The sequence below is a fragment of the Carassius gibelio genome, chromosome A9 (genome assembly GCF_023724105.1).
Source record: "Carassius gibelio isolate Cgi1373 ecotype wild population from Czech Republic chromosome A9, carGib1.2-hapl.c, whole genome shotgun sequence".
NCBI classification, from domain to species: domain Eukaryota; kingdom Metazoa; phylum Chordata; class Actinopteri; order Cypriniformes; family Cyprinidae; genus Carassius; species Carassius gibelio.
In genome coordinates, this window is record NC_068379.1 from 12,811,405 (window position 1) to 12,826,550 (window position 15,146).

Genomic DNA, 15,146 nt, shown 5'->3' on the forward strand with positions numbered 1-15,146 from the left:
TTTTTACATTTATTAACCTTTTGAGTTTGTCAAGAAATGCAGGCCGTATTCATCCTGCCTTGGGAACAAAGGCTCAAAGGAAAATAATTGGCCTATTTTGTGTTAATACCCATGCATTGATGCATTTTTCCTTTTTTTTTTGGGAAGATCACACTTCTAAGATCATCACTCTACATGTGCTTATTTGTTTATTGTGTTATTGGATATTATAAAAATCGCTCTGTAGAAAACGTTTAAATCTACAAAATTCATAATGTTAAGGAGATAGCAGAAACCACTCCTGTTGCTCATTAAAATGATTTTTTACACGAAAATGCAATTTTGTGTCTTAGGCGCCATCTACTTGAAACTCTGTGGAATGACTTTTGTTCTAGCTGTCTGACATTTTACAGCTATTTTAAACGTAGAATCTAAAAAGTGGGTAAATAATGCTGGGGGGAAAAATCAGAATGCAATAGCCTATTCTTATTATCACGGCATTATAAACATTATCAATATACAAATGCACATGGGCTTTTCTACTTGCCCAATATATTCTACAATTTTTTTTTTCACTTTAATTAAAGTTAATAAAAATATAATTTATATAAAAACACTAAGAATACGTGTTTGTGAACATGGTTATGTATAAAGATAAGCTTTTTGTTTTTATGTTAGTAATATATCCACATCTTTTTCACCACTAGTTTTTTCTAAGATAGGAGCCGAGAAAAAAGAATTACATGTGCAAGTTTACTGTTGTGTATAAAACAACATTAAGGCAGCAGAATGGTTATTTGTAAGTGTAGCACATAAATAAGTATTTGAGTATACCTCTTCTCCAAACAAAGTCAAGTGAAGAAAACCGCGGGAAATACAATTCAAGTTACCCATTCATATATTTTTTAGTGTGGTCAACGCGGGAAAAATTGCTATCAGTGCCGTCCAATCGATGTCTTGCACATAATCCTCTATTATATTTCGGCCAATCAGCCCCTTGTTTAATGAGTAGTAAAGAGTCTTTTGTAGAGCAGCCACTCCGCATTTGATGTCATTCAGCAGAGCCGTTGACAGTTGGATCGGATTTGTTCTGAGTAAAATGAATTTAATAAAAAAAATTGTGCAAAACATATGTTTATTTCAGATTTATGAGTTGACAAGAAGCTTTTACCTGTGTGTAGTACTTTCGACGCCCTCTTGCGGCCGTTGCTCGTCCGCGCAAGTGGGAGTGGAAACGCTGGTTTCTAAATAAAGCTTCTACGACCGAGAAAGGCGTTCATTACCAGACGTTCGATCTGTATGTGCGTTTATGCGTTCTGTTTATGTTTAATCATATGTAATTTCTCTCACAGTGTTACAGTTGCAGCGTAATACACACTAAACGACAATGAGTGACGCTGAGAAGGAATTCGTGGAGCGGGTATGTAGTATTTTTTATGTTTTCTCTTTTTGCACGCGCCCTTACACGTTTCTTCTAGAAATGGCCTCCATGTTGTATGCTAGCCAGCAGGAGTGAGTCAGTCATTGTGTAAAATCTGATTATTAATGTACAAATGCAATTGTGGATTCTATGTCTTTACTTTTGAAATTTTTTAAAAAACGTAATAAAACTATAAAATGTTAACTTAATATGGATTTGTATCGAAACCAAGTTCAGTTCAGTGCTAGCAGACAGACAGTGTGCTTCAGATCAGAAAGACCTTTTATTTGCCTTTCAGTTTCTGCTTTTCACTAGTAAGCAAAATGTTTAACTGTCTCTACTAAGTGTTGTTTTTTTCTTTGCATGTTTTATTAAATCGATATAACCTGTATGAGTATTACTTGCTGCTAATACATGAGAGAAGGTCATCCTGAGCCTTGAACGCTATAATGCACAAAATGCAAATTAGTTTCGAAATCACGTGCACTTTTAATATTGCATCGACATTACACTTTATTAGTTTAATAACACGATAGTAGGCTTGATATGTGTATGCATATCAGGATCGTTGTTTCACCTTTCAGGTTGGCTTAAATTACTGTAAATATGTAAGTAACGCATTTGTTTGTAATTGGAGTAACGTTAATTGCTTTTGCATGCATGCATAAGGCTCAGGATGCTCTTGAAAGTATCTAATTGTTTTTCATAATGGATATTATAAAGCTCACTTTTCATTTCTGTTGGTTCATCTATAATGTTTTTTTTCCCACACTGATGAAACAGTAGGTTTATTGGTTGTGATGTCCAGTGTTTACACATTCTTCATCCTTTTCTTTTTTGTTAAGGTTAAGGTTGGAAGAAGAGAAATCTGGACGAAGTCAAATGTCAAGTTGTTAATGCGAATAATTTGAAGCTGAATTTTCAGTGCATGCTAATTTTCGGAGCAAAAGAAGTTCCCATATAGCATTTATGGGCAGTGAGAGAAATGGGGGAAGAGGAATGAAGTCAGAAATGAAATTGAAACTGAAGAAAGAAGAAAAGATGTGTTATGAAGTTAAGATCAGAAGTTATCTGGGATAAGATCGCAGCGCTAAGTAACTCTTAGTATGTTTGTCCCATGCGTGCATGCATAAATCAAATCTTCTGTTGTCCATTTGTATTGCAATAGTTAATGTTGTCCTGTAGCATGACAGATTTACAGCTAGTTATTTTCATAAATAAATTGATACATTACATGTCAAAATAATAATATGCAAATTCCTATGTTGTAAGTGCTTCAAAGTGAATTTATACTAACACTAGTTCATGAACTTGCAGGGAAAAGGCCATCATCACTATATATTATCCTAGTCTAGAATGGTCTCAAACTCATTTATATGCACACAATAATTAGTTAAACATTCTCAGTGTGACCATGTTCTCTGGCTCAAACATGATTTGGATGTGGTTGGTTTAGGAGTCCCGTTCGACTTCTAGGAGCCCAAGTCCTAGAGGATCTGCTAAGACCGCTAGTCGCTCTCCGGAGCGTTCACCTGCTCGGTCGAAAGAGGGGTCGCACCACTCTCGCTCGAAGTCCCGCTCTCGCTCCAGGTCCAAGACTAGGTGAGTATTTCTAGTGTGTTTGAGATCAGACAGCCTGCACAGGGAAGCAAGGGTCTTCATCCTCGTTCTTAACTAATAATACTTAACCTTACTTGTATAGAACCTTGTCACAAAGTGATTTACAAAAAAAAAAAAAAGAAGAAACTACTTCACAGGAAAGCAAGTTAAAATAGTAGTAAAATTTATATTAGTGTAAATCTGCATTATTAATGTTTGTTTTTTGTGTGTGTGTGTGTGTGTGTGTCATATAAGGCTTAATTCACCCTTCCACAATTTAAGACATCATAAAGGGTCTTAAATCAGCAGAACATTTCAAATTCATAAATTTAAGCCATACAATATTGTATCCATTGCAAAATATGTGTGTGTGTATATGTATGTGTGTATATATGTGTGTGTGTGTGTGTGTGTGTGTGTGTATATATATATATATATATATATATATATATATATATATATATATATATATATATATATATATATATATACACACACACACACTTTTATATTTTAGTCACCCTTTTACTATAAATTTACTTGGAAGTGTAAAATAATGTCTTGAAAACTTGAATAACATTAAGTATGCTTAAATCACGAATTAATGAAGGCGTATGAATAACAAGCGTATGAAAACTTGTTCTCTTAGAAGTAGTTTTTTTAATTCAATTGGTAGATATCTGTACTTGTTTTAATAATAATAATAATAAAATGCTTCTTTTGATTGTAAACGACTGAAGTAGATTTGCATCATTGGATTTTAGGGGCATAAGAACCCCATTGTGGATTTAAAAGATTTATTTTTCTGCACAAAATGAATGAATGTTTGTTTTTCTTTTTTTTCCCTATTATTTCATTCATATTGATGAATATGTTTGCCAAATGTTTTTTTTTATTTTTTATTATACACATAGAGAAGCAGTTGTGTTGCTTTCAAGTCCAAAACTGCATGTCATTTGAAACTTTTGAAATGGCCTCATGGCTCAGCTCCTAGTGGGATTCACAGTGCTTCGAGTCGGCAGAGTGGAAGTCACACCTGCTGCTTTCCGGTTAAAAGTAGAAACGGTGGCTAGGCCAGATTTTAAAAATGTTCCCCCACCCAGGACTACAATGTTAAGCACTCTGCAGTTGATCTTTTGACATGCGTTGGAGGGAACTTGATATATAATGAAATTGAAGCTGGAGGTTCTTGTCTAGGAAGTTTAAGACAGGACTTATTAGTTGGTAAATTGATAGGCTCCAAGTCATTTTACTTCATCCTTCTGCAGGTCTCGTTCCCATCGGAGTTCTCGCCGACATTACAGTCGGTCCCGTTCACGCTCTCATTCTCGCCGGCGACGTTCACGCAGCCGCTCAAACAGCAGCGAATACCGCCGCCGCCGCAGTCATAGTCATTCTCCTATGTCCAACCGTAGACGTCATGTTGGAGACCGGGTGAGATGATGAGTCCGTTCCAATCATGATGTTTTCTGCAGTGTTTTTGTAGCACTGTATTGTAATCTGTGACGTTTTCTTCACCTTTAGACAAACCCAGACCCAAACTGCTGCCTGGGAGTGTTTGGCCTGAGCCTGTACACCACAGAGAGAGACCTGAGGGATGTCTTCTCCAAGTTTGGCCCTCTGAGTGATGTCAGCATTGTGTACGACCAGCAGTCTCGACGCTCCAGGGGCTTCGCCTTTGTCTACTTCGAGAACAGAGAAGATTCAAAAGAGGTGAATTTTCCAGCTGAATAGCAACGTGCAATTTAGCTGTGAAATATGATCAGTTAATAAACTTCAGCTGTCATTTGTATGAACTTCCATATAGCAAAAATGTTTGTTCATACAAGAAATGAGAATGTTCTGCCTTTGCTGAAATCTTTTCTGAAGTGTTTTTTTTTTTCTTTTCCTCAGTTACTTCAGAAGGTTAAAGGAATATTTCACCCCAAAATACAAGTCCTCTATCCATATGGCTTTCTCTAGTAAAAAAGCTGTTTGAACTTTCATTCTGACGGCACCCATTGACATTTCAGAGGATCCATTGGTGAACAAGTAATGCTAAGTTTATCCAAATCTGTTCTGATGAACGGATGAAGAACTCCTCTAGATCTTGGATAGCCTGAAGATGTTTAGCAGATTCTCATTCTTGGGTGAACTCTTAGTCAATTGTATTTTTCTGTATTGATTGTTGTAAGCTGCATAATTGAAAACACTGTGGTCTGTCAGCAGCAAAGTTTTTAAGTACAGTACAGAATGTATTGTTCTCACAGCTACTTTATGGCTGTCAATAAAGGCATACCTGGGATTAATGGCCTTAAGCAGAAATAATGTTGTTGTGTGCTCAGAATGACTTATTCTGGTTTGTTTGGGTCTTAGGCTAAGGAGCGTGCTAATGGTATGGAGCTAGATGGCCGCAGAATCAGAGTCGACTACTCGATTACCAAGAGGCCACACACACCTACTCCAGGAATATACATGGGCAGACCAACGTAGTGAGTCGGATTCATCACACACTCCAATAACTCATCTGAATGTTCTAGATGATAACTCTTGAGTATTTCTCTCTTGGTAAATAGTTTTAATCAGTGTTGTGTATTTCAATGACCAGTGTTGAACTACAGCCATCTTTTCTCTCTTGCAGTGGTGGAGGCCCGAGTGTAAGCCGTCGCCGTGATTACTATGATCGAGGCTATGAGCGTGGATATGATCGCTATGATGATCGTGACTACTATAACAGCAGGTCGTACAGGTGATCTCTTATTATTCAACAGTCTGTATGTGTTTGGAGGGTCATCCCACCATCCAGCATGGCTCAACAATAAGGATTCCTCTCTGCTGGGCCAGGAGATTCGATTTGGCCTTAATCAGCTGATTTTGTTTCTCATTTTACTACAACATTTGATGTTAAATATGCAGTATACTGTGAAACGCACTACAAGGCCAACATTAAAAAAAAAAATTTTTTTAGTAATTGTTTTATTCAGTAAGGATGCTTTTGATTGATCGAGTGACATTAAAGTCATTTATAATGTTACACAAGATTTATACTTCAAATAAATGCCGAATGTACTACATTTTTAGTAAAGAATCCTGAATTAAATAGCACTGTTTTCACAAAAATATTAAGCAGCAGTTTTCAACCTTGATGATATAAAAAAAAAAGCTTGAGCACCAACATTACAGGAATACATTTTAAAGTGTGTGTGTGTGTATATGTATGTATATATATATATGTATATATATATATATATATATATATATATATATATATATATATATATATATATATATATATATATATATATATAGCTATTTGACAACATTAATGTTTTTAACTACTTTTGATCAAATAAATGCAGCTTTTGTGAGCATAAGAGACTTCAAAAATGACATTTATTTCAACGTTTTTAATTGGCAGTAATATGTGGAGGGTATGCAGCTACAAATTATTTTTTTTCTTTGTGAATGTGCTTACCGTGCTAATCTACAATGCTAAATAATAGTACTATGATAACTGTTATTCAGTTGATTTGTAAAAAGGCGAAAATTAATTTGTATGAGATAATTAAAAGAAAAGTGTAGAGTTGAGCACCACTGGTCAAATAAGTCAAGTCTATGCAGCTGGCCTGAGACACTCACACACTTGTCCCAAGGCATCAACGTATCCTTATTGTTGAGCCCTGGTCCTACAGATTGCATACTACATCAGTTTACACTGCATATAGCAAGATTTATTTTTTCACATGCAACAATAGCTAAATGGCTTTTAAATTTTGAAATGGTTTGCTATTGCACAGTTTTGAATGCCACTACTTTGTTGTGAGTTGTAGATGCTGGCGTTTCCATTAAATCTCTGTTTTCTGTTCACAGAAGAAGATCCCCCTCTCCCTACTACGGTCGAGGACCATACAGGTCAAGATCACGCTCTCGATCCTACTCCCCTCGTAAGTACTGAACAAGCACTACCACAAACTTAAGTGAAAGTCATTTGTATTGTCTGCCTGGCTTTATGATTGAAGAGTGCTTTAAGCTCAACACAGTATAAGTGCTCTGGTGATTTGTGACAAATTTATAAAACCTTTATTTGTTTTTACAGGCCATTACTGAAGTGAAGTTTGACTCCTTTCACCCTCCCTGAAGATGATATTGATGCTAATGACATTGTTTATGACGTAGATGTTTATTTCTGGTGGCATGAGTTTGGATGTACTTTAAACGCAGTCCCCTTGATTTCTTGCCTAGAGGTTTCATGTGTCGGTGACCGGTCTGGATGTTCCATTAGTTTGAATGTTTTTGCACTGTTTACTTTTAATTTTTTTTTTTTTTTTTTTTAAGTTTCTTATTTGATAATAAACTTGCATTTGTTATATGATAGTTTCCTGCTCACACACAATTATGTTTTTATGCGTTTTAAGCTTAGAAGTGGTCTTGCAATAAACTTCTTTATACCTCCTCCCTGATGTGAGCTTCTGCGTGAATCATTCAAAACGTTGAAATCTGAGAGTTTTAAACCTAAAGGATTGAAATCCTTGTCTTAAAATCCTCCAGTGCAGATTTATGGACCGCATATTTATGCATTAATGCATACAAATATTCTCCCAAGACATTTGCCTTGAACTACTGTGAAATTAATAGGTTTATTGAATAGGAACGCTAGAACACCATTGCCTGAGCTCTGTTCCAATTTAAGTCTCATGACATCAGAGAATAAATTGTTAATAATAGGATCATCTGAAATACTTCTCCAGTATGTGTAAAAAAAAAAAAAAAAGTACTCCGGGATTTAGACAGTGTGTGGACGTCTGCTTATAGCTGACCATTCTGGAATACACTACTTTTACTGTACCTGGTATTGGAAGGATTTTAATTGGCTTTTAAGAGAAAACCCCAATAAACAGCAATACAGAGCAACCCTGTACTGATGTACAGTCACTTGAAATGCAGAAATCAGCAGAAGGGGCCAAACATTTCAGGTAGAGACCTAATATGAGACTCCCACCCAGATTGGGTACTATTTTAATTAATTAAATCATCTAGATATTCCATATATATATATATATATATATATAAATACACACACATCTGTGGCATAAAAATGATTTGAGATTGCTCAAATATTGGTCTTCTTTGGAATGCTTTATACAGTCTGCTTAAGTGAAATCAATGCATTATATTCATATATAACGGTCATGCTCCTCTTGAATCATAATTCCATAAGGCTTCTCCACATTACTGTTTCTTTTCCATCAACATCAACATGGGCGTTCCCCAAAAAAATCCCATTTTCCAGCAGCTATTCTCTTTTGAGTCTGTGTTTACAGCTTCACGGTTCAATTATTAGATTAAATATCGAATCAAACTCTTAGAGTGTAAACGAATATAAATCAAAGGACGAGTTATTCACAACAGACAGAGGAAAACGCCCATCAATCCACAACACCCCAAAGAAGCCAATCAAGCTGTCAGTCACGTGTAAATGAAAGCTGCCTTTGAAAGTTATTTAAATACGCATACATCCTTTTATTAACACACGCTGAAGGGCTACATAATCTGTCATTACAACAATATTGGATTTTAATACATATTCTCTCTCTGTAAGTGGATATGAACTAAACCCTCCAGTGTTACTCTCTGCGTCTCATCATTATGCCGTATCCGATGATGATTTATGCTTTCAAACTGAACACCAGACACCAATCTAAGTCCATAAACTAGTCAAAAGTGATTTTGTGATCTTTAAGAGCGGTTTTATTTAGAGGCGGCGCTTGTTGGCAACAGAGTAGCGTCGCAACGACACTTTTTTTTCAGTCCCTGTAAAAGAGTTTGAGCAGGAACAGAGTTGTGTATGTAGCAGGGGGGGTCGGGCTGCATCTGGGGGGTGACTGCTGATTTTCAGCACATTTATTTATTTTTTTTCTATTTTATTTTCCTCTTATTTTGCTTGCTTCGAGCAATCCGCTGCACGCGCGCACGCCGATATATTTTGACGTACAGATCTTCGTATAGACCATGAACAAACTCTATGTGGGGAATCTGAGTCCTTCGGTGACCGTGGAGGACCTGAAGCAGCTCTTCGGCGAGAGGAAGCTTCCCGTGACCGACCAGGTCCTGCTCAAATCCGGTTATGCCTTCGTGGACTTCCCTGACCAGAACTGGGCGATTAAAGCCATCGAAACCTTATCCGGTAAGTGCGTTTATCACATCACAGAAAGTCCTGGTTATATATTATATATGTATCTTGGACTGACACCGTAAAATACTTTCTTTGGAAGAGAAATTAAAAAGTAGCGCTCGCGCATCAGCCGCGCGCTGCTCCAGCTCTTTACGCCAGCGGACCAGTGCGCTAATGAACGCCCGCGAGCTCAATCGGACTCGTGCTGGCTTCCAACACGCGATACAAGTTGAATTTCTGATATAAATCTTTAAATGCACGCTCGTTTCACCAAGGCGAAGTGCGGAACGGGGGTGATTCCTCAGCAGTCGTCCCATAGGAATGTATCGGATGAGTCTGATGCTCGGGTGGCAGGCTAATTATTTTTCAGTTATTTTTTGTCTTGATTTTATTGAAAAGAAGCGAGCGAACTGAGCGAGAAGAATGCGTCACATGCATGTTCCCATGGTGTCCAGGTATGTTTTTACGAGGTGTCTTAAAGGTGGGTGAAGGGGGTCTGGAGGAAAGTGCTAATAAACAGGTAGCTGGGGGGACGGAGGTGAAATGCCAATTTTTTTTTTGTGCTGCGCCAGGCCACTCATACAACAGATGCACAGCACAACACCTCTTTGACGCTCGCGAGTCGTTGCACATGCAAAAGAAAAGTACACATCCAAACCTTGAAGAAACAGGATAAATTTAGGCAGAAGACTTATCCTTTGACCTCCCATTCTTCAAACTCTCCTCGTTGCTCGTATGTGGTTTTGTTAGTGGGAGTGGAAAGCATGGCTGCCCATTCTTAAAATCGTATCAGCGCATCAAGCATTTCGCATAATATCATCAGGCATAATAGGAAATGTGGTTAAGATATTACACCTTACATTTAGACATGAGAAAACTCACTACCTCGCCAGCGTGCATTTATAAGCACGGACACGTGTGATTGTACCCCACGTATTTACGGTGCACGCGCGGTTGTTTGTTTTATAAATGTGATTAAGCACGCTAAAAATATTTAATTTCAGCAGTGTCAATAATGCATTGGAGGAATGCAATTTTTTTGATCATTTGTTTTGTTTCCTGCTCGCAGGGAAAGTTGAATTACACGGGAAAGTGATCGAGGTCGACTACTCGGTTCCTAAAAAACTAAGGTAATAATCATTTTGATTTGTGCTTTTGCAGTGCAAAGCAGCATTAACTCTGCTGCATTTGGAAGTTGCTGGGTGCAGTGTTTGTTTAGTCTTTGTGAAGCTGTGATGTTTTTTTTTTTTAGGTTATTTTGCATATTTGTCAATGAAGCTTAATCTTTATTTTTTGAAATACTACATTCTTCATGCCTGTTGGTTTTATTTGACCTGCATGTTTAATACATTCTTGTCAGCGGTTAATGAGCTTGTGATATTTGCAGTTCATCTTAAGCATTGAAACTGGCACAATGTGGCCTGGACCCAGAATACGCGGATTACCTATACCTAAGTTATAAACTGATTACATATAAGTTATAAACTGTAAAAGCGCTGTCTGATTGTATCAGGTTTAGAAAAGAGTACTGATGATATTTAGGTGTTTCCTTGCATAATCAAAATCACAGATTTTCCGTTTAAGAACAAGCTGTGTTTACGTGCTGTAGGTCCAGGTACTGAATGCAAATATAGAAATAAAGTTTTAACAGAAAATTTTCTTAAATTATACATTATACCCCCCGATTTCTTACGCTTGAATTGTTCAAGAGCAAGATCATTGTGCATGACCTCATGGCGCGTGTGTAGGCCCTTCCGTGCCCACGTGACTTCCCCTATAGGCCCTGCGTTTGTGTTCCACGGGAGGGCGGCATAGAAATGGCTAGAAAACAGCCCAAAACCATGAGATTTAAGGGGTTTATGTGAAATTACATGTACAGGGTTAGTTTATATCAAAAGCACGCCCATTACGACGTATTTTTGTCAGACAATGTGTCACACACAACGAATAAGTAGAAAAATAACCTTTCTGTAAAGGTGTAAAATCGTTAATTCTCAAACCATATAAATTACAGGTCTCTAGTGCCTCGAGGTCGCATGTAACTCGGGGAATGTGTTGCTTAAAGTGCGCAGTCAAGATGGCCAGTCTTTGATTTGGAAGAGTCGGCAATGCTGCTAACTAGACTCAGCTTAACATGACTGAAAGCAGCATGCACGAGCAGAACGCACGCGCGCGTGTGTGTGAGAGTGAGTGTGTAGCTCGTTCTAAAAGGATTCACGCAGTAGAATCTTAAATGTAATCTGAAGCGAACTGGAGCTGCTCAAATTACAAATGTGCGATATCTGGACGCATTTATGTCGCAATATAATCCTCACGAACAAGGCGCGTGTGTTTTATATGTTAGATATGGTACTTCAGCCTCTCATGTCCATGTTTGCAGTGATTATAGGTATTTCTATAGGTTATTTATTTATTTATTTTTTTTACTTCAGTATTCGTGTCACAGTGCATAGTTCAGACGTACTGAGCACTGCTATTATGGAGCACGCATGTGCCGTAGATATTCAGTGGAGCAGCACATAGGTTTGTTATTGCTGTTGTGATTATTTGCATTAACTTGGGACACTGAAATGAGATGAGGTGTTATCGATATTTCACTGAATCCTTGGTGTATTCTGTGTTTAATGCAGTTAAAGGGTGTGTTTAGTTTTAATTTATAAGCGTAATTTATATATGCATACTTTGAAAAATTACCTTGAAATTCTTGTCACTAGCATTTAACACAGGTTTAAAGGGAATGGCCAGTATCGTATGTGATTTTTTTTTCACACAGACTTGCTTGATACAGAATTGTTGCCTTAGTAATTCTAATGTTTTTAATTAATTGTTTTATTGTTTAATACTGGGATGCTTTTTGTCTTTAAGACTGTAATTAAAGTCTTATTATGAACTGGTTTTTGTTAGAAGAGGCTAAATTAAAAAAACTAATTTAAAGAGACCAATTTAGCCCATATAAGGGAAAAGATATAGATAGTTTTAATGCTTATTATTGTATATTGCATTTGCTGAACAGAATTCCCTATTTACAGAAATAATTAAAAACAAACATGCTTTTAATGCAGTTGATTGTATTTTATTTTTTGTGTGATTCGTTTTAAGTATATTATGGATGTTTTAAATAAATAATATTACATGTAAATGTATTTTAACAAAGCATGTAAAATAATGTTGAAATAATATAAATGATCACATGTAGGCTAGTGAATGATAAAATAGATAGTCAAAATAGATATTATGTTTTAAATGAGTATTGTTTTTGCCAAATTGCCATATTGATCTGTAAGTTATTAACTATTGTATGCCAGTGATCCATTATGTTTTCAGCAATTGTTTTTAATATTTTCACAAATCAAGCTGTAAAACAAGTCAGAATTTAATGAAAAATGCTTTTAAACTCTTTACCTTTTACATGAACATTTAGCATTTAGCATAGTCAGCTGTCTTTACAGTTAAATACTTTACATATAATTTTAACATGTATATAACATAATTTGTAAGAATGATCAGACAGTTTATTTTCACAGGTTTTCAAATGTATATAAAAAATTGTAGCATATAACTTGAATAATCAGAATGAGAATACAGAAAAATGTACAAGTGCATTATTTAAATATATACATATACATGAATATCTTTTTAGAACAGAAATGTCCCAGTATTTTTTTATGTGCATTTTGTAAAATATCTATTGCAATGTTATAGAAAATCTCTTGAAGAGCAGCTGTACTTGCCCTTGATGTTACTTTTAGATTCTTTAAATTGGGCTTACACCAAGCAACATGTGCTCCATTCAGGATTCAGGATTCTCCCTGTTTTCATCTGATCTTTTATTAAGGAGCAGAGCTGGATGTATGTAATGCTGTAAATAGTTTCACTAGTTTCTCATATGTGTCTCCAGTGCTTCTAAAATATTGTTTTTGTGTATAATTTTAATCTATTTAAAATCATATTTATACACTGTGTTGATAATGTTTTAAGCACATTATGCTATTTTTAAAGTTATTCTGAAATGTTGACCAAATTACTTCCATATTTAAATGTATTTGTATACCAGGAAAGGTTTAAAAATATTTTCTGTTTTCTTTTGTCACGTGCTTATGTCTAGTTTGTTAAGAATAATTCAGCTTGTTATTGATCTGATAAAATGATAGATTGTTATTTAGCCAAATCCAAGCATTAAAATATTTTGTAGCTCGCAGAACAAAAATACATATTTAAATTGTAGAGTAATGAACAGATATTAATTGATTACAGACAATTCGGTTGCATTCAGAACAATAATACATTTTATCTTATGAAGGATGATTGATTAATGTAGTTTTTAAATTGAGTGAAATTGTTACTGTATTATAGTGATGCTCTGTGAGTTTCTTTAAATCAGATTATTTGTTGTGTAGGAATATTCATACTCTGTTGAACATAATGGATTTTACATTTTCCGTTTACATTTGACAGGCTGATTAAAACAATTTATTCTTTTTGCTTTAATTCCCAATTACTCTGCTTATCTTTTTTTCAGTTGAAACATTTATTTAAGGGTGTCTGTAATAATCATTATTCTTTCCCCCATCACAGCTTTATTCATTGTCACTTACGGCAAACAACTGACCTGTAATACACTTTGTAAAATACTAAAATCATTGTTTGAAATCCTGAAAGAGTTTTAGAATGACTCAAGAGTCTTGTTAAAGTTTGATGCACGCTTGAGTGTTCATTTTCTGAAATTTAAAATGCAGCGGATGCGGTACTAAAAATTCATATTCTTTCAAATTTGTTATGGTTTTTAGGTGCTTTTAAATTAAAGGCATCAGTCTTGACGTTATTTGTTGTCATAAACACATCAGTAACGTTTAAACTCTGAGCAAATGAAATTCATTGCACTGCGCTCTTCTCTTTTCACATAATCATCTGTAAAACCATGCTCAAATAGAATATCAAGTGATTTGTTCTCTTTGAACTCAGTTTTTATTATTTTAATTTACAGAGGTTTACAACAGGCACATTGGTTTGTCAGTCCACTAAAGGTTTTTATTGAAATGTTACTATTACTGTACTTGGCTTTCTACTATGCCTTGTTTAACCTTGCCTCTCTTGAGATTAAAATACTGTAACGCATTATTCCTCATTTGTTAATCCCTTTATCGCTATAAAGGGTGCAGAGAAAAGAAAGGGATTATATCATAAAGAATGTGAGAATGATTGTTGTAGAAGCTTTTATGCTGTAATCTCCGACGAAGCGGCTTTAGCTGCTCTCTTCACTGACTCTTATCAAACGTGTGTTTGGAGACTCGTGGGTTAATGGTAATGATTCTCATTTGTTGAGTATTTTAAAGAGAAGGTCTGTTCTGATTGTGGGTCATTTGTTAGTCGTGTTAGATTTTCCTCAGTGGATTCTGTCCTTCAAATGGCAAATGGCTGTCAGTTAGTGTAGCTCATTTGCTAGCTGGCTTATTTGTTGTCATTTGTATGTATACCTTAAAAACTTTGTCTTTAACTGTGCTCATGGTGACTAGAAGCACTTGAAAGGTGGTGGACTGTGATCCCAGACTGTACAGGCTCTGTTCTTGTGCGTACAGTAGATCTTCAGATTTAATCTCTGTCTGTCTAGATCACTGCGTTAAGGAAAAAGGCTTCAGTCTGGTTAATGTGAAAAGGCTTAACGTGAATGGACGCGGTTTCAAAACAAATCTGCAATCATTTCCTGCTCGTTTGAATTGAAGTGTAAAGTCGGCATGAAATGAAAATTCACCCTATTTATTTTCTAAAACACATTGATGGTTTTATCGTGAGTAATTCATTGATCCAGAGAAAGATTATTTCGTTTAAAATAATTGATCTCGTAATGTTATCAATGTGTTCATAGTATCGTAATCCGGTGGTTCATAGATCATTCTGTAAAATGACAGATTTCTCTCTGGTGACATATGTCGAACTGATTTAGTCTGCTTAAACCTCTCCCCTTGATTACAGTCGATGGAAGCTTGCATTTGTTCCTTT

General features: G+C 35.9%; 2 protein-coding genes across 9 annotated transcripts in view; both read left to right on the plus strand.

Moving 5' to 3' along the window:
- Window positions 1-1,222: 1,222 nt before the first annotated feature.
- LOC128019651 (transformer-2 protein homolog beta) lies at window positions 1,223-7,437 on the plus strand. Of its 6 annotated transcripts, none has more exons than XM_052605749.1 (8): window positions 1,223-1,399; window positions 2,856-3,001; window positions 4,267-4,432; window positions 4,523-4,711; window positions 5,354-5,466; window positions 5,619-5,726; window positions 6,848-6,921; window positions 7,074-7,437. In XM_052605749.1, exons 1-8 carry the CDS (start codon window positions 1,367-1,369, stop codon window positions 7,082-7,084), a joined length of 840 nt encoding a protein of 279 aa, XP_052461709.1. In that variant the 5' UTR covers window positions 1,223-1,366; the 3' UTR covers window positions 7,085-7,437. The 6 variants fall into 6 exon arrangements, with proteins under 6 accessions (XP_052461709.1, XP_052461713.1, XP_052461708.1 ...); XM_052605753.1 differs by having other exon boundaries at window positions 5,619-5,717; XM_052605747.1 differs by having other exon boundaries at window positions 1,224-1,399; window positions 5,354-5,469.
- Window positions 7,438-8,544: 1,107 nt separating this feature from the next.
- LOC128019652 (insulin-like growth factor 2 mRNA-binding protein 2) overlaps window positions 8,545-15,146 on the plus strand; it is a 55,619-nt gene continuing 49,017 nt past the window's right edge. For 2 of the 3 annotated variants that reach the window (XM_052605754.1, XM_052605755.1), the window contains exons 1-2: window positions 8,545-9,161; window positions 10,219-10,279. In XM_052605754.1, coding sequence (XP_052461714.1) covers window positions 8,987-9,161; window positions 10,219-10,279 — 236 coding nt within the window. In that variant the 5' untranslated portion in view covers window positions 8,545-8,986. Of the gene's footprint in view, window positions 9,162-9,349; window positions 9,605-10,218; window positions 10,280-15,146 lie in introns of those variants that run through there. The other variant, XM_052605756.1, reaches the window with a different exon arrangement.